Source organism: Anopheles moucheti, chromosome 3, assembly GCF_943734755.1.
Source record: "Anopheles moucheti chromosome 3, idAnoMoucSN_F20_07, whole genome shotgun sequence".
NCBI classification, from domain to species: Eukaryota; Metazoa; Arthropoda; class Insecta; order Diptera; family Culicidae; genus Anopheles; species Anopheles moucheti.
The window spans coordinates 9,614,328-9,636,752 of record NC_069141.1 but is presented as its reverse complement, the minus strand read 5'-3'; the positions used below and the strand labels follow the sequence as shown (position 1 = coordinate 9,636,752).

The following is a 22,425-nucleotide window of genomic DNA, read 5'->3' as shown; positions in this document are numbered from 1 at the left end:
CGAAATTGGTTGTTTATTATCCACATATAGACAAAGTCCATTTCTCTACGAATCTATTAACAGCATGTGTAAATCCATCACATTCGTGCCAGTATGGCCAGTTTTTACAAAATAGTATCCACTATTAAGCGCTTCATAAAACCTGTACGAATCATTATTTTCAATGAACGATGTACCGTCCCTTTGGAAGCTTTCACGATACTCGTTGGCAACGAAAGCGCCACCGATTGCCCCGGCTGCATCCGTTGGACCATCGATTCCGTCCGTACCGGCAGATAGAAAACATACAGAATCTGGTACATTTTCAAGTGCATGCAAACCGTACGAAAAACGAAGCGCAAGTTCTTGATTTCGACCCCCTTTTCCGCTGCCAGAAACGCAAACGGTTGGTTCACCCGCACCAACGATCAGTAGTGGGTCCTCTTTCCAATCGACAACTTGTCGTATAAATTCAACCTTTTCTGCATCGGTGCACTTTAGCTTAAGTAGAAGTGTTCCAAATTTATCCGTCATTACACTTTCAGACAAATGGCCTTTTTTAAAATTGTGCAATATAGCTGCCAACTCCACGTACATAGCGCTCAATTCGGCTACGTTCCCTTCGACCTGTTTCGATAAAACGATACATTTTAATCCTTCAGATTGGGCTCTTTGCACAATGCAGTTTACGGCCACTGCATTGCTGCCCAGTAAAAACAGCTCGTTATTATCTGTGTTGGTTTTATCTCCGTTGTCTCTCGGCTGCTCTATTATTTGCATAGCCACACTTGACGGTTTTCCCCACAGCCCGTATTTAATTAAAACGTCTTTCGCTTTCCGATTCACATCCACCCACTTCGGAATAACGGTGGGGCCACTAGCAATCAATTCTATCGGGTCCCCTACAATGTCAGATATTACGTAAGAATAAACCCGGAAAGCATTTTTAGCTTGTAAAGCCAATTGTCCTCCTTTCACATCTGATAGGGCTATTCGTACGTAGTTAAGCTCATCGATGGATGCACCGGCGGTGGACAATGATTTAATTATTTGCAGCTTTTCCGGCAGTGTAATGGGTGCTTTAGGCAGACAAAGTAGCGCGGAACCCCCACCGGACACCAAAACACATAGGATGTCCTCCGACGTCATGCTATCTGCGATTTGTCTTATCTTGCTGGCAGCCATCAATGATCGCTCATCCGGAAGGTTATCACGGGCGCACTCAATTATCTCTATCACAGTGTTTGGTGATAAGCTAAACTCTACATCGCCAGCAAATCTTTCGCTCGTACCAACTGGTATGCTTATACATCCGCTACACAGACGATGCCCGAGAAGTTTTTCCATCTGGACAGCCATGCCTAGGACGGCTTTTCCGAATCCGATCACATGATAGCGTTTCTGAACGTGGTTAAAACTTTCGTGGATTTCGCTCGCCGTTTTGTAATATCCTTCAAACAATGATCTCGGTTTAACCGCTTCTACGCCATACGAGAATAGTTCGCGCAGCTTATTCACGTTGGCACAATTCAATGTACTCATTCTCCTTGAAATTAATCGGTACGATCGTATCATCAAAAAGCGTTCTTTCATAACATTTGCGTTTGTGACGCAATATGAGGCTCTGTCGTCGGGAAGATACTGTGATGGTATTATAAGAAATCTGAAAGTGAATAAACGAATAAGTGACTTCCTCAACATTTTTACAATTAAAATTGTAACCAAAATTAAATACCCTGTCCCTTGTTCCACCTGTTCGGCCGTTTATTTGTTTACTGGCGTGTTGTCATTTCACCGCCAATCAACATCCATGTTTATAACCTGTAGCTCTGGAATTGATTTGTAGTTCAGCACAAAGTCTGCTGAAAACGCAATACCGAGATAAAACGAGCTAAAAATCATTTCATTTGTTCAAACAAATAATCTTCACCGACTCCTCGAGAGTAACAATCATAAAAATTGTGAAATTATAAATCAATTTAAATTAACATTTCGTTACGTTTACCTCACTCTATACACCCCTTGTGTTGGGCTGACAAGCGAGGGTTTCTTCTTGGTGTTTTTGCTAAACGTCAAAACGCCAATGGCCTCCTCCGATACGTGCGCTGCTATCAAAACAATCAATGCAAGCCGGTCCTGAAAAAGCGCGTTATTTTGCAAAAGAAATATCAGAACTGCAAGGAAATTTGTTCGTACTTCTGCTGCTAGAGTAGCATTATCGTGATGGCTACAAACGGTATAACTGAAACTCGCACTTCCGTCAAGTAAGTGATGATAGGCTTATGATGCCAGTGTTGAATCGCTTGACCATTGCTAATAACAATCATTCGCTTGTACCATTTGCAGCTGCGAAAACATTCCGGAACTGTTTCTGGATAAGTTGATCGCGAAGATGCACTTCAGCCAGTTTGGCAAAATCAAGCGCTTTATTCTACGGCCTGGCCGGCTTGCATGTACCGTTGACTACGAGACACCAGAATCGGCCCTGCTGGCTGTGGCTAAAGGCGGCCAGTTCAAGAATCATACTTTCAACATCTCTTGGACGGACGTAAAGAGCCAATCGTTAGGTGACAATGGAAAAATAGGCGGATCGGCTATCGATATGGAGGTGCAGATGGAGCTGGAAGCGTTTGACAACACACGAGGAGCACCTTCGCCGAGTAAGATCTGCTTTATTCCGTTGCTTGAAAACTAAAATTCTTGAATTGTTGCTGTCTAAAATTGAAATTCTCTTTAAAGGTTTGTTGGCGTATTATAAAACCGGTGAACAACGTCCTGCGGTTCTGTCGAACAATCGTGCTTCTCTTCCTAAACCTACGGCAACTACCGCATTTCGTGCGGAGCAAGACCCAAGGATTAAACAGATAAGAGTTGAGCTAGAAACGTTAGCACGCAAACCAGCATTTTCTGCAGAGGAGCGATACAGAGTGTTGGAGGCAAAGGATCGCTATATTCGCCTCACAACGGAACGGACGACTGACATTCGGAAGGCAAAAAACATCGAAGGCACTTGTCCAGACATGTGCCCCGAAAAGGAGCGCTATCTGCGTGAGTGGAAATGTATGGTGCCTTCGTATGAAAAACAGGTCGGTAGTGCTACACAGATAGATCACGTGAAAGCTATCAAACAATACTCTCGCAGCTCAGCCGACCAGGAATTACCCTTGCCGCACGAGTTGCGCTCGCAACAAGCTCTTGGACGCACGATGCACTTCTTGCTTACAAATTTGGCCGACCTGTGCGATGACGATGAAAGTGAAGGTGGTGGCAATGTGAGCGATTGGTTCCATTACATCTGGGATCGAACTCGCGGTATCCGGAAGGACATTACGCAGCAAGACCTTTGTTCGCCCACCGTCGTTGAGCTGGTAGAGCAGTGCACTCGCTTTCATATACACTGTGCGGCCCGACTTGTTTCCGAGGATCCGTCTGTGTTTGATCAGAAAATAAACACCGAGAACATGACGAAATGTCTGCAAACACTGAAGTACATGTATACGGATCTGGCCAAGCGCGGTCAACGCTGTCCAGCAGAAGCTGAGTTTCGCGCTTATATGGTACTGCTGTACTTGAACGATGGCAACTTCTTGTGGGAGTTACGACAGCTGCCGGAGGCGATTATTCACTCTAGTGAAATCCAGTTCGCACTTTCCGTTTACTTTGCACTGGAGGAGAACAATTTCGTGCGATTCTTTCAACTTGTACAGTCGACCAGCTACATGAATGCATGCATCTTGCTTCGATACTTCACTCAAGTTCGTCAGAAAGCACTCGAAATTCTACGAAAAGCTTACGCAGTACGGTCAACGGCAACGTTCTCACTGGAGTACATGACGAGCATCCTCGGCTTTGAGGATGAAGAGGAAGCGGATGCGTTCTTCGACCACTACGGCATTATGGTCGATCAAACGACCGACATGGTAATGTTTGAACCTAGGCAGTTGAATTTCTACGTGCCTGATCTTCCATTCCCGACGTCCCGTGCAGTCCGGTTGGTTGAGAGCAAACGCTCCGTATCGACAGGGGAAGCCATCTGCGGACGTCCCCTAGAAGAGTGGGAGAAACGGTTGCCGGTGGTACAACCACCAACCGAAAGTTTCGACACAAATGGTTGTTTAAAAGAGCAGGTGCTCCAGTCGGTCGTTGCAAATCGTAAGCATAATGCCGAAGAGAGTATAGCCCAACCTCAGAAACAGGCTCTCAAAGAGCTTCTACCGCTACATCCAATAGAGGAAGATAAGGTTGATAGTACACCAGTGCAGGCACGGGATGAAACAATGTCAGATGATAGGATCTTCAAAGTGCCTTCACCTACAATCGCGATTCCGCGGTCATCTCCTCGTGCCCGTACCCCTCCAAGTAAGCCAACGGTAACACCATTTGCAGTGGAGCCATCACCAGTCATTGGAACGTTTGACTCCAAAGCACCTAGTGATGAAATTTCTATCTTCAAACCATCGACGACCGTTGCTCCAGCAGCATTTACATTTCCCACTGGATTTGGAAAGAATATATTTGGCAATGTATCTGCTCCACCCGGTAATCCTCCATCCACCACATCTACAGCTGATGGTAGCAAAATTTTCGGCTCTTTTGCATCCGGTAAGGCAACGTCCGGAGGCAGCATATTTAGTCAACCGGTTAGTAATGCGACAGCAGCCGTTAAAAATAATGTATTTGGCCAGCTAAACAGCATCACTATGCAGCACACCAATCCACCGACGAACATCTCAGTAACACCCGCCGGACAGACGTTCTTCGAGGCGGCCAAGGAAACGTCATTAATGAAGCCACAAACACCAGCCGCATCGGCTTCATTGTTCCAGCCCAAACTTTCCGCATTTACGCCATCCACAACATTTGGCGTTGATACGATATCCGCATCAGCGAACCCTTTCAGCAGGGCCAATATGTTCGATAAAGCTTCCTTAATACCTGACAAAGTGCCTGTCAGTTCAACTCCAGCGTTTGCGGCTGGCTTTTTCCAACAACCACCCAAAGAAACGAACGAAATTCAAGAGAAAGTTAGTATGCTACCCAAGATGCCCGACCCAAATGAGGCTGCGGAGCTAGAGAAACAGCAGGAAAAATTAAAACAGGAGCAAGAAAGGAGAAGGCAGGAACAACTCGAAAAGGAACGTAAGCAAACTATCGAACGGGCAAGTACTGATGAGCTGGATAAGCTGCTGGATCTGCTTGTGGAAGAGATTGTGCCGGAAATTGCAGAAGCTGCGTTGGCGCATCACAAACGACTGCAACAATATCCATTGGAGCTGATTGAAGAATTAGCGGGTGAGATACTCGCCTCATTTGTACCCTCGGTGGCCAAGCAGGAGATTGAGCGAATGGAACGAATAAAATCAGCCCGAGCTTGGAAACTGAGCGTCAAATATTTCCACCGATGGCACCGTCACGCACAGAGTGTAGCTAGGTGGCGTCGATTAATGCGAACCGTACCACCGTCCTTTGTCAATGGCAGTATTGCAATGGACCAATTACCGCGCTGTGATCAATTGCGCCCATTCTTAAGCGCACGGCTCACCGGTACGAAACGTAGCCCTGACGATGTGCTTCAAGAAGAGTCGGTACGTCGCGAAGTGTTCCTTTTCGATGCTTTTCCTGAGCGACAGCTTATCGATCCGTTCGTGCCACTGGAAAGTATGATCCACCAACTGCAGACACTGTCACCGACTCGTTTGCTTGGGTTTGCCGGGTTAATCTGCTGGAAATTGGTGATTTCGGTGCCAGCTGAAGGTGAGGAAGGATCAGCAGGATTTCCAAGCTTTGTCCAACGGTGGCTACAGTGCTGTGGATTCCGGAAAGACAACAGTACAACAAATCATCCTTATTTCTACTTAGACACACGGCCACCACCATCTAAACAACAACATTCTTATATGAGCTCGTCGCAGGGCGGTTCTGCAGACGTCAGCAAAGAACAGCGCGCAATCTGTATGCGTTTACTTAGGGGACGATCGTTAATCAGCGAAAAGGATACCGACCGTGAACTGGCATGTAATTTAAGCGATGGGCTTTTATTTTTCCTGAGTGATCGTTGTCAAATTGAAGATGCTCGGACACGCTTGAAGAACATTCTGTCAAAGTGTGGTGGTGGTGAACCAAGTATTGCTGTTGTTCTGTACTGCCCAAACAGTGCCGGAGCTGGTAGTACCGCTTTATCGGTGGACAACTTGGAACAGAGTCTGGGATTGGTTGTAGGCACGATAAAACGGTGGCGCGTATTTTTGTGGTGCAAAGCAACGGAAAACGACACACTGCGAGAGGCAATCACTTACCTTACTAACTGCTATAGAGCGCACCTGCAGTTTGAATCACCACGTTATCGGGAGCGTTTAGAGATGCGACCGCTAACCGACTTTCTGGAGAGTTGCATTGGTTCAGAAATGTGGTTCCGTTTGAATAAGGCCTGCCGCAAACCAGACGGTTGCACCTTAGCCGGACGGAACGGGGATGGAATCGTGCAACTGTACAATTCAATCGTTGGAAAAGTTCAATCGATGGTGGACCAAGATTTAAAACAATTTGTGCTACTGCCAGAGGAGTTTGGAAACCTTCGTGATTACTCGGAGGCAACTAAAACGGGCAAATTTTTACCATTGCCGGAAGCTTATTTCCCATCGGACTGGCATAGTTCCCAGCGTAAGGAGCAACTAGTGCAACTGCTAAAATCTCTGGAGCTTCGTCCACTGCCCAACAGCTTGCAGAGTGCAATCGATTGTGTCGCTCAAGAAGCAATCACTCAAGGCGTCGCATTGGATGTGACGAGACTACGGACGGAGCTGAACAAATACTTGTCCACCTATCGGATACTGTTGATGGAAGATGGTCACACCTTAAGCACGCTTACTCAACAGATTATGCAAGGCATTGTTTCACAACTCGCAGGATATGTGCATGAACCGGAAACTCGACCAGCGGGAAAAACTGACGAGAATGCTCGCCATTGCTATTGGGTACCACTATTAGCATTGATTTCAGAGAAGATTCTTCGCGCTTTATTGTTACGTATCGATAGTAGCAGTTCAACTAGAACACAACTCCTCGAAGTGTGCTATCGACGTAGTGAGTTTCTTCAGCACACTGAAACGAACTGGTGGAAGGACCAACTACTGCACTTACAGAAACAAGCGCAAAGAGCCATTGAAGAATCAGAAGTCGACACTACTCAGACATCCTCCGGATCTAGCTTCACTACGTACACCTCAGATCGAAAGCGCACGCATAAAGAACAGTCGCAGCATAACGATAGCATAACCAGTCTGTATGATAGTTTCACTAGCCTTAGCGATAGCATACGAAGCGATGCCGGAGGCAAACGGGCCAAAATAGTAAACGGTATGGCATACAGTCAGGATATTGTCGATGACGTAATTGCGAAGGGCTTAGACGCCATGGCAAAAGCCGAACAGATGATTAACAAACACGAAGCGATCACAAGCGAGCTACGTACTGTATTCAGTCCACTAGAAAAAACCATAATGGACGTGGAAAAATCATGCAGGACCCTACAATATCAATACAGGAGGTCTTCATCGAAGTGAGAGGATCATGGCAACGGTGCTCGAGCTGGTAAGCGAATCGTAAATCAAAGTTGTAGCCAAGAAAATGAAGAAATCTTTAGTCAATCCTGTTCTGCTTATCTTTCTATTACAGGTGCCGGCGAATACAGTAAACTAGTGAACCTAGCAGCAATCCTAGAACTACATCATGGCACAGAGTACCCGAGTTTATTGAATGAGAATTATACAGGACAGGCTGTTCGGTTAGGTGAGGATGGTTTGTACCATAAATTACAAGGTTTGTAAGTCATGTTTGTTTCACGGCCAAAAACGACTGGATCAGAATGTATGTTTCGATACTAAAGCATAAAATCGAAAATTGTATAATTGTTGTAAGGCAAATAGAGAATGTATTATTATAGGATCTTTAAGATAAGTTAGCTAAGGACAACGCGTGTAAATTTCAAACTGCAAAGTTCTATAGTCGGTAACGCAACTCATAACGTACAGGGCTGATTATTTGGCTACGGGATAAAATAAACATGTAACAAGGGCCGGTCTATACAATAGCGTATAATGGAGAACTGAACAACACACCGAGACCATGCCTCCAACATACATAACCTATCCAGCTGTGGGTATTTTCTATTGTTAGTCACAGATAAACAGCCATTCAGCACGACATTGAAATGCGGCAACTCAGCAAAATAGCAAGGATAAATCAAGCAGAGCAGTCACGCTAAGACCTCTTTTAGGTTTAGAGGTTTTATGTTAGATCCTATCTTGTGAATGGTTCACTATAATCGTTGGTGTACTGATTGTATGTTTGTCATGTTATGTTAAGTATTGATTAAGTTCGGCACAACAGGAATGTGTATTTTTTTAAACAAAACATTAATACATTTGCCTGGTACAATTCGTATCTTTGACATTAAATTAGAGTCAAATCGACAGTTCATATGCGTTTTTATTCCGTAATTTGTAAATGATGACAAAACGATAAAGTCGTTAGCCAACAGCGACGTGCTTTCAGACTATAGAAAGACCAATTGGCAACCTATGACCTTCGACCCAACATAGGACGACCTCAGAAGCAGCGGCGGATCAAACGGTAGGCGGAGTAGGCGGTCGCCTAGGGCCTCGTCTTATTGAGGTCCCCAACAAATTTGTGCTAATTGTGCCTTTTTTTTAATTTAATAGTAGAGTTAATTTATAGCACAAAATCTATTTAAAAAGGTAAAAAAATTGATCGGAAATATCCTTGATATATCGAAAATATCATTGGATTTCATATATCCTTCGTTATATAAAACATTTGTATCTTTTTGACTAGCTATATCGGCCCGGTTACACGGCTACGCAAGAAAAGTATGTAGTGTACTCAAATTCCTTCTTCTTTATCGGCACGACATCCTTAGGATGTTGAAGCCTACCATTTACGTTCCTACACACGCCATAGTCATGTGAAAGCGCACGAGCTGCTAAATACCGGTACACTATCCTTTCACTGTCCGTGGGCCGACTGTGGGGCGGCTTTTGCACGCTCGTACGAATTGTAGCACACCGTCAGGAAAGGAAGGAAATTCGAAACGTAACGGCGTTGTTGAAAATGGTCCAATCGGGTTCGAATGCTAACGGTTAGATAATACGATAAAAAAGCCTTATTTACACGATAAACGTTATTTCATTATGTTTACAACCAAATGTACAAAATCCAAATTTACGAACCAACTGAATAAAAAGCGAATTTATGTTTATGAACACTGTACAAATATGTATACATTTCTAAAGATTATGTAGCGTTTTTGCATTATTATTTAAATAATTTCCAGTTGAAGTGAATTAAAAACGAATTTCCGTAAAATATACAAGATGTTATGTGACTTCTGTGAAGAAAGAAATGGTTTTTGCAATTTTCACTCACGTCGCTTCGTTGCTTCGCGATTATCCAAACGCCATCCAGGAGCGCCGCATCCATCACCATTGTTTTCATTTTCAAACTCTCCCGTACGAAATCCCATACAAAGCAGCCGTTTTCAGATTTCTGACACCAAGAGAGCATGTATTAGCAGGAGGTTCAATGTTTATCTCTCCAGCGTGCATATTTTGTTGCTTGGGCCATCGCTACGCACACTATCAAACTCATGAGCACGATCGGTTGTGTAAGTGAGATGAAGTGAGATACGCATACGCATATTATCAAACTCATCTCACTTCATCTCACTTACACAACCGATCGTGCTCATCAGTTTGATAGTGTGCGTAGTGATGGCCCAAGCAACAAAATATGCACGCTGGAGAGATAAACATTGAACCTCCTGCTAATACATGCTTTCTTGGTGTCAGAAATCTGAAAACGGCTGCTTTGTATGGGATTTCGTACGGGAGAGTTTGAAAATGAAAACAATGGTGATGGATGCGGCGCTCCTGGATGGCGTTTGGAATAATCGCGGAGCAACGAAGCGACGTGAGTGAAAATTGCAAAAAACATTTCTTTCTTCACAGAAGTCACATAACATCTTGTATATTTTACGGAAATTCGTTTTTAATTCACTTCAACTGGAAATTATTTAAATAATAATGCAAAAACGCTACATAATCTTTAGAAATGTATACATATTTGTACAGTGTTCATAAACATAAATTCGCTTTTTATTCAGTTGGTTCGTAAATTTGGATTTTGTACATTTGGTTGTAAACATAATGAAATAACGTTTATCGTGTAAATAAGGCTTTTTTATCGTATTATCTAACCGTTAGCATTCGAACCCGATTGGACCATTTTCAACAACGCCGTTACGTTTCGAATTTCCTTCCTTTCCTGACGGTGTGCTACAATTCGTACGAGCGTGCAAAAGCCGCCCCACAGTCGGCCCACGGACAGTGAAAGGATAGTGTACCGGTATTTAGCAGCTCGTGCGCTTTCACATGACTATGGCGTGTGTAGGAACGTCCTGACTGTCTCCTGCTGCAACGTTCTTTCCATCTTCATTTGTCACTTGGTGGCGATCGCAAGGAGCTTCCTTCTCCACCGTGATATTTCTCGTGCTCTGTTAGATGCCGCTCATTGAAGTACAGCTTCTTGCAACCGGGATGCACGCAGAAATAAACTCTTACCGAAGAATCAACTCCGGTGGTGGTAGAGGCGCTATTGGCAGCTGACAAACCCTCCTCAACCGATCCGGTAGGTTCATCCTGTAATAAACACCGTAGCACTGTCACACTCGAGCCAAACGATAAAACCACTATTGCTGTATCACTATTTTCTTACGGGAAATCGTCTTTTTCGGGAAAGTAGAATAATTACACGTTCTTCGTACTATTCACTGTTATTTTCGCATTGTCCAGCAAGCTTGCGAAGCGTGAAAAACTTGTTTACATTCAAAACGTCAAATCAACACGACGGAAAGTTTAAGCGATCTGAAGAAAGCTTTCCGTTTCATCCAATGCAATAAATAGTTGGCAGTTTCGCATTTGAATTTATCAATGTTTAGCAAGTAAGTAGAGAAAAGGTCCAAGTAAAATGCCGAATTGTTTCTATGTTTCCTAGAAAGACGAAAGAGCGATGGATGTTTTAGTACGAGGTATTCCTTACCACGCTCACTCGTAAGCTTTGGATGGCAAACAGGTGGCTTCGGATTAACTATCCGGATACAATTCTCGGGCCGATTTGATGCCCCAAAGTGTACGATGACGCTGGTGCTGCTTTGACTTCCGGAACTTTGTGTCCGTCCCGTGCAACCCGAACGTTCCGAAGCACTCAGTAAATCTGTAAACATACAACAAACATTCATAAAAAGCTGTGCAAGAATATCCCTCATACAGCAGTTTGGCTTGTTGATTCATACTTCGCGTGATGATAATCGTGGTACTCGGAGCTGGGAAAGAACGGCAAATGGTAGCCACAATGATCCCGAATCGTGTTAAAGATTACCAACCGAAACCAGATGGCAGTGGTGAAGATGTGCGCCTTCATGAGCTGTATGCCGATCATTGGCGGGATCATGTTGCTGATGATGTGCTCGATCGGATGGCAGTACATAGCGGTCCAAGCAAACGGTGCCGTCCATTCGTGGTGCTTTTTATGGACCAGTTTGTACAGTGGCTCGAGGTGCAAGAATCGATGTACGTAGTAAAATCCAATCTCGGCGAAGAAGACACACACGACCAGATCGCGCAAGATCACACCCACCGAGGATACCGTGCGTACGTCCGGCACCGAACCACGGATTGTTTCGTAGTAGCAGGCAAACGTTAACGCGATTCCAATCACCGTTTGATTGAACAAGTTTGATTCATCACCCGCCGCAGATCGTGCGATTCTATCGGTTCATTGTTACCGGGTTGCGTTTTGTATCTACGCAAAAACGCCGGCCTGTTGGTGATTGGCTGTGGAACTGAACTTTCACATACGGCTTGCGGGATGTTATCGCTTAAAATTCTCGACAGTTGGTTCGCTGCAGCAGATCGTTTCTTACGTAATGCAGCAAGGATACCACCGCTGTCCCTGATCGCCGCGGACGTGGACACAATACCAAGTTTCAGAAGTTTCAGCATCGTGTAATCCTTCTTCTTTTTCCAGCTTTGATCCACGGTGAACGATACGCTTTTACGTTGGCTACAAGGATCGCTTATCGTGCGTACGTTTGCGTAGCTTACAACTGCGGAATGAAGAAAAAAGAACTTATTGCAGTTATTCGTATGCAGAGCAACCCGTTTTTTGCTGAAAAACAAAGATAGTCGGTGCGAAAATATACGCAATGGAGTAGAAATCATTTTTCTTTGCCTTTGTCGCCATATTTTGTCGCTTGGGCCATCACTACGCACACTATCAAACTCATCTCACTTCATCTCACTTACACAACCGATCGTTTTCATCAGTTTGATAGTGTGCGTAGCGATGGCCCAAGCAACAAAATATGCACGCTGGAGAGATAAACATTGTACCTCCTGCTAATACATGCTCTCTTGGTGTCAGAAATCTGAAAACAGCTGCTTTGTATGGGATTTCGTACGGGAGAGTTTGAAAATGAAAACAATGGTGATGGATGCGGCGCTCCTGGATGGCGTTTGGAATAATCGCGGAGCAACGAAGCGATGGGAGTGAAAATTGCAAAAAAACATTTCTTTCTTCACAGAAGTCACATAACATCTTGTTTATCTTACGGAAATTTATTTTTAATTCACTTCAACTAGAAATTATTTAAATAATATTACAAAAACGCTACATAATCTTTAGAAATGTATACATATTGGTACAGTGTTCATAAACATAAATTCGCTTTTTATTCAGTTGGTTCGTCGATTTGGATTTTGTACATTTAGTTGTGAACATAATGAAAAAACGTTTATCGTGTAAATAAAGCTTTTTTATTGATTACCTAACCGTTAGCATTCGAACCCAATTGGACCATTTTCAACAACGCCGTAACGTTTCGAATTTCCTTCCTTTCCTGACGGTGTGCTACAATTCGTACGAGCGTGCAAAAGCCGCCCCACAGTCGGCCCACGGACAGTGAAAGGATAGTGTACCGGTATTTAGCAGCTCGTGCGCTTTCACATGACTATGCCGTGTGTAGGAACGTCCTGACTGTCGTCCTGACTGTGTAGGAACGTCCTGAGGCGATCGCAAGGAGCTTCCTTCTCCACCGTGATATTTCTCGTGCTCTGTTAGATGCCGCTCATTGAATTACAGCTTCTTGCAACCGGCATGCACGCAGGAATAAACTCTTACCGAAGAATCAACTCCGGTGGTGGTAGAGGCTCTATTGGCAGCTGACAAACCCTCCCCAACCGATCCGGTAAGTTCATCCTGTAATAAACACCGTAGCACTGTCACACTCGAGCCAAACGATAAAACCACTATTGCTGTATCACTATTTTCTTACGGGAAATCGTCTTTTTCGGGAAAGTAGAATAATTATGTTATTTTCGCATTGTCCAGCAAGCTTGCGAAGCGTGAACAACTTGTTTACATTCAAAACGTCAAATCAACACGACGGAAAGTTTGAGCGAGCTGAAGGAAGTTTTCCGTTTCATCCAATGCAATAAATAGTTGGCAGTTTCGCATTTGAATTTATCAATGTTTAGCAAGTAAGTAGAGAAAAGGTCCAAGTAAAATGCCGAATTGTTTCTATGTTTCCTAGAAAGACGAAAGAGCGATGGATGTTTTAGTACGAGGTATTCCTTACCACGCTTACCACGGCAGTACATAGCGGTCCAAGCAAACGGTGCCGTCCATTCGTGGTGCTTTTTATGGACCAGTTTGTACAGTGGCTCGAGGTGCAAGAATCGATGTACGTAGTAAAATCCAATCTCAGCGAAGAAGACACACACGACCAGATCGCGCAAGATCACACCCACCGAGGATACCGTGCGTACGTCCGGCACCGAACCACGGATTGTTTCGTAGTAGCCGGCAAACGTTAACGCGATTCCAATCACCGTTTGATTGAACAAGTTTGATTCATCACCCGCCGCAGATCGTGCGATTCTATCGGTTCATTGTTACCGGGTTGCGTTTTGTATCTACGCAAAAACGCCGGTCTGTTGGTGATTGGCTGTGGAACGGAACTTTCACATACGGCTTGCGGGATGTTATCGCCTAAAAGTCTCGACAGTTGGTTCGCTGCAGCAGATCGTTTCTTACGTAATGCAGCAAGGATACCACCGCTGTCCCTGATCGCCGCGGACGTGGGCACAATACCAGAGGCCCGAGTTGTCCGGAAGGAAGTTTCAGCATCGTGTAATCCTTCTTCTTTTTCCAGCTTTGATCCACGGTGCACGATACGCTTTTACGTTGGCTACAAGGATCGCTTATCGTGCGTACGTTTGCGTAGCGTACAACTGCGGGATGAAGAAAAAAGAACTTATTGCAGTTATTCGTACGCAGAGCAATCCGTTTTTTGCCGAAAAACAAAGATAGTCGGTGCGAAAATATACGCAATGGAGTAGAAATCATTTTTCTTTGCCTTTGTCGCCATATTTTGTCGCTTGGGCCATCACTACGCACACTATCAAACTCATCTCACTTCATCTCACTTACACAACCGATCGTGCTCATGAGTTTGATTGTGTGCGTAGTGATGGCCCAAGCAACAAAATATGCACGCTGGAGAGATAAACATTGAACCTCCTGCTAATACATGCTCTCTTGGTGTCAGAAATCTGAAAACAGCTGCTTTGTATGGGATTTCGTACGGGAGAGTTTGAAAATGAAAACAATGGTGATGGATGCGGCGCTCCTGGATGGCGTTTGGAATAATCGCGGAGCAACGAAGCGATGGGAGTGAAAATTGCAAAAAACATTTCTTTCTTCACAGAAGTCACGTAACATCTTGTTTATCTTACGGAAATTTGTTTTTAATTCACTTCAACTAGAAATTATTTAAATAATAATACAAAAACGCTAAATAATCTTTAGAAATGTATACATATTTGTACAGTGTTCATAAACATAAATTCGCTTTTTATTCAGTTGGTTCGTCGATTTGGATTTTGTACATTTAGTTGTAAACATAATGAAATAACGTTTATCGTGTAAATAAGGCTTTTTTATCGTATTACCTAATCGTTAGCATTCGAACCCGATTGGACCATTTTCAACAACGCCGTAACGTTTCGAATTTCCTTCCTTTCCTGACGGTGTGCTACAATTCGTACGAGCGTGCAAAAGCCGCCCCACAGTCGGCCCACGGACAGTGAAAGGATAGTGTACCGGTATTTAGCAGCTCGTGCGCTTTCACATGAATATGCCGTGTGTAGGAACGTCCTGACTGTCTCCTGCTGCAACGTTCTTTCCATCCTCATTTCCAGAGGCTCCAACAATAATTACGCCCTGGTCCTCCAAGGAGTCCTTCACTGTCTGGTTGGTCTCATACACTGGCCTTAAGGATCATGTAGCACGATGTTGCAGCACAATCTCCCGTGTATATTCCGTGCTACCGGTGATAGAATGGATACATTTACATTGTAAAGTACAACCGAAATGAAAATTTATCTCAGACCCGTTCCTGTTCCATACTGGAAAAATGTACAAACTAATCACACTAATTATGTTGTACGCCGCGAACTTCTTTACTTCCTGAATGTTACTGTTTCACTTGGGTGGTTCGAATCGTTGGCTAGAAAAGCTTGACTAGCTGGCTATCTTAACTTTCATTGCCATGCTTTCTGATTTACAATGCCCTTAATGCGTGCTTAATTAACACAGTATAATTTATTTATTTATGTTAATTTAATTTCTGCGCTGTGTGACATAACAAGCCTCATTCCGTTTATCAATTGCTAACCGATTGAACAGTGACAGTAATGGGGTGTACACCGACGGGACATTTCCTCGTCGTTCTGCCTGACGGTAATCGTTTTCATTGGGGCTATTCTCTATAGACAACTACCAGTGTTTTTGTTACTGATAAAGGGTGCTTTCCGCATGCACTCCACCATAAAGCCTACAATCTTTCTTTGGGGTAAGTATAGTTTAACATTGTTTTACCTATTAAAGAGTTGTTAATTAGAAATTGTTTCACAATATAACGTCGTTATCGAGAGATGCTACTTAGCAGGTGATTTAATGAAGGCTCTATACTACATAACGCTTACAGCTCTAGCCATATAACACTGCTCGCCGATCGCTTGATTGATCGATACACTGAAGCAACGATCAAGTTCATGACCTCAATCATCATCACCGTCACACTCTTGTGTGAGAGGTACAGCTCGGTGTTAGCTAATTACATCCTCCGTACGCCACCTTGACATAGACATCATAATTCATTTTAATCACACACGAGCCCCCAAACAAGATCACACATCTTATCACCTCTCTGTAACGTGGAGAAAACACCTGGTACCAAAGATTTGCTTAGCAAGAAGCGTCACACTGTGCGATTCATTATCGCCACTGGGGGTACCGGCATATTTGCATAAAAGCTCGATTAAGGTCAACACACACGAAAAAGTGTGCTAAGACAAAGAATCTTGGCAGCAAAAATGAACTGTCACGGAAAAGGGATCGTTACCGGCGAGAATCCATCTCGTGGAAGAACCGCACAGTTTAGGCAGGTCGGTTCGACGCGGCACACACATAACTTTGGACGGATCGTTGCACTTCTGTGGCGCCCGTGTAATGTTCTTGTTGCTTCCTTTTAGTCTGCAACCGGTAAAACATACGATAAACGGGCGCTGCGAATAATTGGCCCTCCCCGCCAGGGAACGTGTTCTGATAAGACCCGAACCGACGATGGTCGGTGTCGTATAAAAGTGCTAAAAGAGAAATTTTGCGCTTTTAGAATGCCCGTAGCTGCTCGCGGCAGTTGAGCGAACGACGATCGGGTGTGATTGGTTGGTGATCGGTTTTGTAATACGAAAAAGAAAATAAACAATGCACCTTCAGTGAAGACACGCATTAACGGACGCTCTAAAGTGATGTTCGCAGTCGTATTGTTTCGGTGGTTAAGCCTGGTCTCGGTCACGATCAGTCTGCAGCTGGTTGCCGGTGCCGATTGGAACTTTCTCAAGTGCTTCGAGACGGTCAAACGATGTCCAAACCAGAATGTGTCGTTTTATCTCTACACGAGGTACTGCTCTTAGTTTATTACACCAATGCACGTGTACAGCAGGGAAAGTGGTTGCAACTCACGTGGATTAGAAGTGCAAGCCCGGGGCGTACGATTGAGCATTCGGTTAGGAACTCTACGTGAGATGTGTCCAATAAATTAATAGGAGTTACAAATTGTTATACTACGCTTAGTTTAGAATCGGATTTCCTTACTTCGCTCTACTCAACTTTAGATTTCTTTGCTCCATTCAAGAGAATGCTCTTGGCAATAGTAACCACCTTCAATGCTATCGCTACAACTACAAGGAGTGCAACGAGCATAAAGGTTAACACATCGTAAGAATACTTCCGGAACCAGCTCATGTAAACTGCGGGTGATTGCAGGAGATTCGCGTCCGGATTTCGAAGAACCCATTCGCACCACCAGGCCGCCCGTTCCAGTGGAGTCTCTGGCTGGTCACGGAAGAGTCGGGACATTTGCTTCATCCTCTTACTGTAGCCATCGTTGTCCAAAATCTCTTTCACCGCCTGCACTAGCTCGTTCGCTTGGAAGTGTTGTATCGAGAGTCGCTTCGCGATACCGACCTCTACGCAGTAGTTGATGTTTCGGAACTGGTCGGCAAACAGAGGGAACCCAACAATTGGTACTCCATGCCAGACCGCTTCCTGAGTACTCAGCAGTCCACTGTGGGTGATGAAGAGCTTAATGTTGGGATGGGCCAACAAATCGTTCTGAGGCATCCAGGCGCGGATGTACACATTTTTCGGCACCGGTACGGGTAGCTTGGACTCGTCGGATTCAAACTTCCACAGAAACTGATACTGCGACATCCGCTCCATGGCCTTCAGAATGTTTCGAACACGTTCGGGTCCTAGCAGATCGCTACGTGCGTTACTTCCAAGCGAGAACAGTATGAACCCATTCTTTGCACTCTCCACTACCTTACGCAAGTCGTCCGGCAGGGGTTTTGAGGGCATGATTTGTAATCCTCCGACGGGAATCATGTTGGGCATCATCGGTTCCTTGTACTGGATGATTGGATTCACGTTGGACAACGACAGGCGAACGTTTTTGTAGAACGTTTTCGTCGAGGGAGCGTCCGGATATAGTTTGCGCACGATCTTGTCCGCCTCCGGATGCATGAACTCTTCATGAATAATCATTTCATACATATCGTAGTAGAAGTTTTTCACACGCTGCACAAAACTCATACTTTGCGGTGCATCAAACACATGGTTCGGTACCAGCCCGGGATATGCTAACGCACCTAAAACCGTTGCTGACGTGGATGGCGCATTGTACGGTGTAGAAGGAATGTACGGTACACCCTTAAATCGGTGCATTATGATCGACGGTATACAGGGTCCGATCATGAAATCACTCACAAACAGCTCGAACTTGAAGTCCTTCGGGTAGCCAAGTAGAAGGTTCAATCCTTCCGATTTGATGGCCGCCTCACACAGGGTCAGACCAAATTCGTCGAACATATGCAACATCTCGACAGGACTTTGGTTAGCCATTTCGAAGAAGTCAAACTTTTCCCGCATCGTAGTATTGTACAAGACGCTGTAGAAATTTTCCAGATGAATGTACGTCACGTTCGCCGGTGGCTTCTCAACGTCAGCACTGAGCACGGTCACATTATGTCCACGTCTTCCCATTTCGTACATCAGCGGTCGCAACCTGGAAGTGAAGATTGACTGATATTAAAATCGCGCACACGAAAAAGACCTTCAAACGACGTCTACTTACCAGATGTAATGGCTTGGAGACGGCACACCGGACATAAAGAGTATGTTGGCGGCCTGCGAAACTCCCACTAGCACCAACACCACCGGTAATAGTGTCTTCATCGCGTGGTATCTCATCGCTGTAGCAGATCAACCTCAACAATGACCCTGAGTAACCGAAACGCGGTCGCTTTTATGTTCCACCCGCAGGTCCAAAATCAACAAACTGTCAATTGTAAAGTGGACGCGGTGCGATATGGTGATCTTGAGACAACACTCATGACTGGCAATAATACTGGCTTATGGCTGGCCCGTCGGATCGGGCACCTGCATCCATGCCTGTGCCCATGCTACACTGCACGTGATTTAGGATGAGATGGTCCTTTTGGCGCGAAATTTAGAGCGTGCTACTTATCGCTCTACCTTTCAATGCGTGCAATTGCGTGTTTTACACAGTCGAGCTTATCGTGAACATATCACGCCCGATTTGAATGATTTTACTGATAAGTGACAATGTCTGGTGACTGAAACGTGTCGTCTTACTGGCGTTTACTACGGTGTGACGATACTGACACGATTACCGTAGATTATTTCTTTCATTGATGAAGGTCATTAGGAGTGGGTTGGAGATTACGAATGCTATCATAATAGTTTGTAAACTATAATTCATTCCTTTAGCAGTTTACCCCTGAGCGGCAATGACTTCTACAGGTATAGTCGCTATTCTTATCTCGAAGGCGCCATCGTGACTAGGGAAACTTAAAATAATATTTATATACGTACAACTCCTACTATTTCTTGTTCATTGCACGTTTGAGTATGTTTGACAAATAGTCTTTATGTACAGGTGCTTATATCACTCCAACCGTGATACAGTAAATCATTACTTGAATTCGTGCTCTGACTCAGTATCGCTGCTCTAAACCTTCACGTATCGCTTGTACGTTGACCTTGACCCATTTTCGTCTTACTATTTCCGCTTTCCCCTCAAGAGAAACACAAGACAACCCAACCCAGCTGGACATGTTCAATCCCGAGTCGATCACAAGCGCCAACTTTATCAGAGGACGTCCATTGATAGTACTGATCCACGGATACACTGGACACCGTGACTATGCACCCAATCCAACAATCAGACCTGCGTACTTTGCCTACGATGAGTTCAACATCATATCTGTCGATTACAATCCGCTCGCACTGGAACCATGTTATCTGCAGGCGGTACGTAACCTTCCCACGGTAGCCAACTGCACCGCGCAGCTGCTCGACTTCATCATCGCCCACGATATCATCCCGCTCGACGATATCCACGTGGTCGGCTTTAGCCTCGGTGGTCAAACTTCCGGTATGATCGCCAACTATCTACGGGCCGGTCGGTTGAAACGCATCACTGGGCTCGACCCCGCCAAGCCACTGTTTGTGTTTGCCACGAACGAGTACAAGCTCGACCAGTCGGACGCAGAGTTCGTGCAGGTGATCCACACGGACGTGTTTCAGCGGGGCATTCTGCACCCGAGCGGCCATACGGACTTTTTCGTGAATGGAGGCGTCGTGCAGCCGGGGTGCGATGCATCGACCATGATGACTACGGGCGAGTGCAACCACAACCGGGCGCCCGAATACTACGCGGAGTCGATCGCCACGGAGGTGGGATTCTACGGGTATCGGTGTGCTCACTGGTATCTGTACATGCTCGGTATCTGCCGTGGCGGTGGCCCCGACGAACAGGTCGCTATTATGGGAGCGCACACTCCCAACACGTAAGTACACACCACCGCGAAACCGGTAGACATCAAGTTAGCTCGGCTTGTACTCGTTGAAAGTAAAAGCTACTCTTGCTAGCACGCTTGGACGGCATAGACTTGCCGCACCTCAAATATCTCGGTTGATGGATCTGGATCGTTCCAACTCGCTTACGGCAAACGCTCGCTGCTGATAATCATCATCAGTTAACCCGTTTCTTGATGGAGACATCGTCTTTTCTCGCCACCAGTCAGCCACTAACCGATGCGTGCAATGCACGCGAAGATACATTGCATGAATGTCACACTAATCGCTACTAACATCAGTCTCATTACGCATCTCTCTTTCCGCTTTCGGTAGGTGGCTCCTCACATATCGTACACTAACCTAAAGCACGAAACGTTGCCCATGATTATGCAATTGCATTGCATGACCTGTGCGGTTTGATTGTGTTACTGCCGTCCGCTGGAAGGCTCTGGAAGTGTCTCCACTAACCACACGCATATCTTCATTCCTTCTTTCACACCCTTGCAGAACTCGGGGTCTCTACTTCCTGACCGTTAACATGATGCCGCCTTATGCAAGAGGAAGAAATTACACCTTACGAGAGGAGCTAGCGTCCATATCGGCTAACATTGGAAACTAGTGGGCGCTCCCTTACCTGGGGAGCGATACGTGTCAGTCACATAGACCAACCAAGTACCGAGTGGGAGCAAAAGGGGAGGAAAAAATATAATTCGCACTAAAGCAACCCATCTCTTGAGCTCTGTGTTTCACTTGACAATGTTAGCGTGCTGAGTTTGGTATGCTAAGGAGGAGATCCCTAATTAGGAGATGCTCACACAAAAAAAGTTTCACAAAACGTGGCAAATTGCTAACGTCGTAGCACAGCAGGAAGACATTGCGCAACTTTATAACCTGCATAAGTTCAGTGACAATAGTCATAAATACCACACATTTCTCACAGTTCAGCTCAAGTTGACTGGAACCATATTTCGCACCATACTCCATTTTACGCAATCATTTTTGTGATAGAATCGGGATCGCGAATTATCATGCATTACCCGTAAATCGACTCAATCGACACCGTGACGCAATACCGGCAAGCAACCCCCTCAGATGTTATCATTGAACTGGCGGGCTTTCCGATCACCCACTCATGGTCATGGCAAGGGTTGTTCGACGGTTAGGCGGAACAACCCTGTGTCAGCCTCCATGAACTTCACACTTACGATCGGGTGGACGCGAATAATTGCACGGCGTGTGAAATGTTTTATTATGCGTTACGACCCCTAACACTGCTGCGAGTGAATGCGTTCACTCGACCTTAGTCGCGATCGACGATCGTATTCATCGTGAATGAATCCATGCACCAACAGGGTTTGCTGGTCGTGTGTGCAACTATCACTGGTCGAAATATATTTGGTATTTACTTTAATTAAAATTATTGCTGACTAACTTTATTTCAACTGCAGCAACTCCATAGGCAATTACTATATTCTTCTTAAGAAAAGTATCAATATGACTCGTTCTTGTTGTCGCTTAACGGCGAACCCTGTTATAAAGCGTGATACCTTTTAACCACAACTCCCCACCCAACACGTGTGGAGTTTCTCTCTTGCTTTCTGGTTTTTGTTTCAACCCCCCGCAAAGAAACGCGCATCTGAGATCGGGCTGAGAAAGACGCATGCACCCCGTCCGAACCAGTTTCCATAAAACCATCGGCTGGGGTGGTTCCGCATTTTTTCGCCCAGCTTGTTTTCCAGCTTTCGGTGGCATCGTGCTGTACGATCGATCGTGCTTTCTTTTGTTTTGGCCAAAGATTAATATTTTACTCAATTTTCCGTGGCTGTGGCCAAGAAAAAGTGTGTTGTTTTAGTGTAGCTGATTTAA

The 22,425-nt window shown here is 45.0% G+C and overlaps 4 protein-coding genes and 1 pseudogene across 5 annotated transcripts; 2 read left to right on the top strand and 3 right to left on the bottom strand.

The window, feature by feature from the left end:
• Positions 1-14: 14 nt before the first annotated feature.
• LOC128303871 (glycerate kinase) lies at positions 15-1,637 on the bottom strand. Its single transcript, XM_053040952.1, has one exon. The coding sequence runs from the start codon at positions 1,570-1,572 to the stop codon at positions 46-48; it is 1,527 nt and encodes a 508-aa protein (XP_052896912.1). The 5' UTR covers positions 1,573-1,637; the 3' UTR covers positions 15-45.
• Positions 1,638-2,089: 452 nt separating this feature from the next.
• LOC128301032 (uncharacterized) lies at positions 2,090-8,436 on the top strand. 2 transcript variants are annotated; one of them, XM_053037328.1, is made up of 4 exons: positions 2,090-2,243; positions 2,326-2,639; positions 2,719-7,569; positions 7,654-8,436. In XM_053037328.1, exons 1-3 carry the CDS (start codon positions 2,203-2,205, stop codon positions 7,539-7,541), a joined length of 5,178 nt encoding a protein of 1,725 aa, XP_052893288.1. In that variant the 5' UTR covers positions 2,090-2,202; the 3' UTR covers positions 7,542-7,569; positions 7,654-8,436. The 2 variants fall into 2 exon arrangements, with proteins under 2 accessions (XP_052893288.1, XP_052893289.1); XM_053037329.1 differs by having other exon boundaries at positions 7,622-8,436.
• A 2,391-nt stretch (positions 8,437-10,827) lies between these two features.
• Positions 10,828-13,712, bottom strand: LOC128306016 (fatty acid hydroxylase domain-containing protein 2-like; annotated as a pseudogene).
• Positions 13,713-16,916: 3,204 nt separating this feature from the next.
• Positions 16,917-21,178, top strand: LOC128301727 (pancreatic lipase-related protein 2-like). Its single transcript, XM_053038336.1, has 3 exons — positions 16,917-17,077; positions 19,782-20,549; positions 21,067-21,178. Exons 1-3 carry the CDS (start codon positions 16,926-16,928, stop codon positions 21,176-21,178), a joined length of 1,032 nt encoding a protein of 343 aa, XP_052894296.1. The 5' UTR covers positions 16,917-16,925.
• On the bottom strand, positions 17,063-18,948 carry LOC128301726 (UDP-glucosyltransferase 2-like). The gene is made up of 2 exons (XM_053038335.1): positions 18,812-18,948; positions 17,063-18,742 (listed from the first exon to the last, which is right to left on the bottom strand). Exons 1-2 carry the CDS (start codon positions 18,925-18,927, stop codon positions 17,278-17,280), a joined length of 1,581 nt encoding a protein of 526 aa, XP_052894295.1. The 5' UTR covers positions 18,928-18,948; the 3' UTR covers positions 17,063-17,277.
• Positions 21,179-22,425: the final 1,247 nt, after the last annotated feature.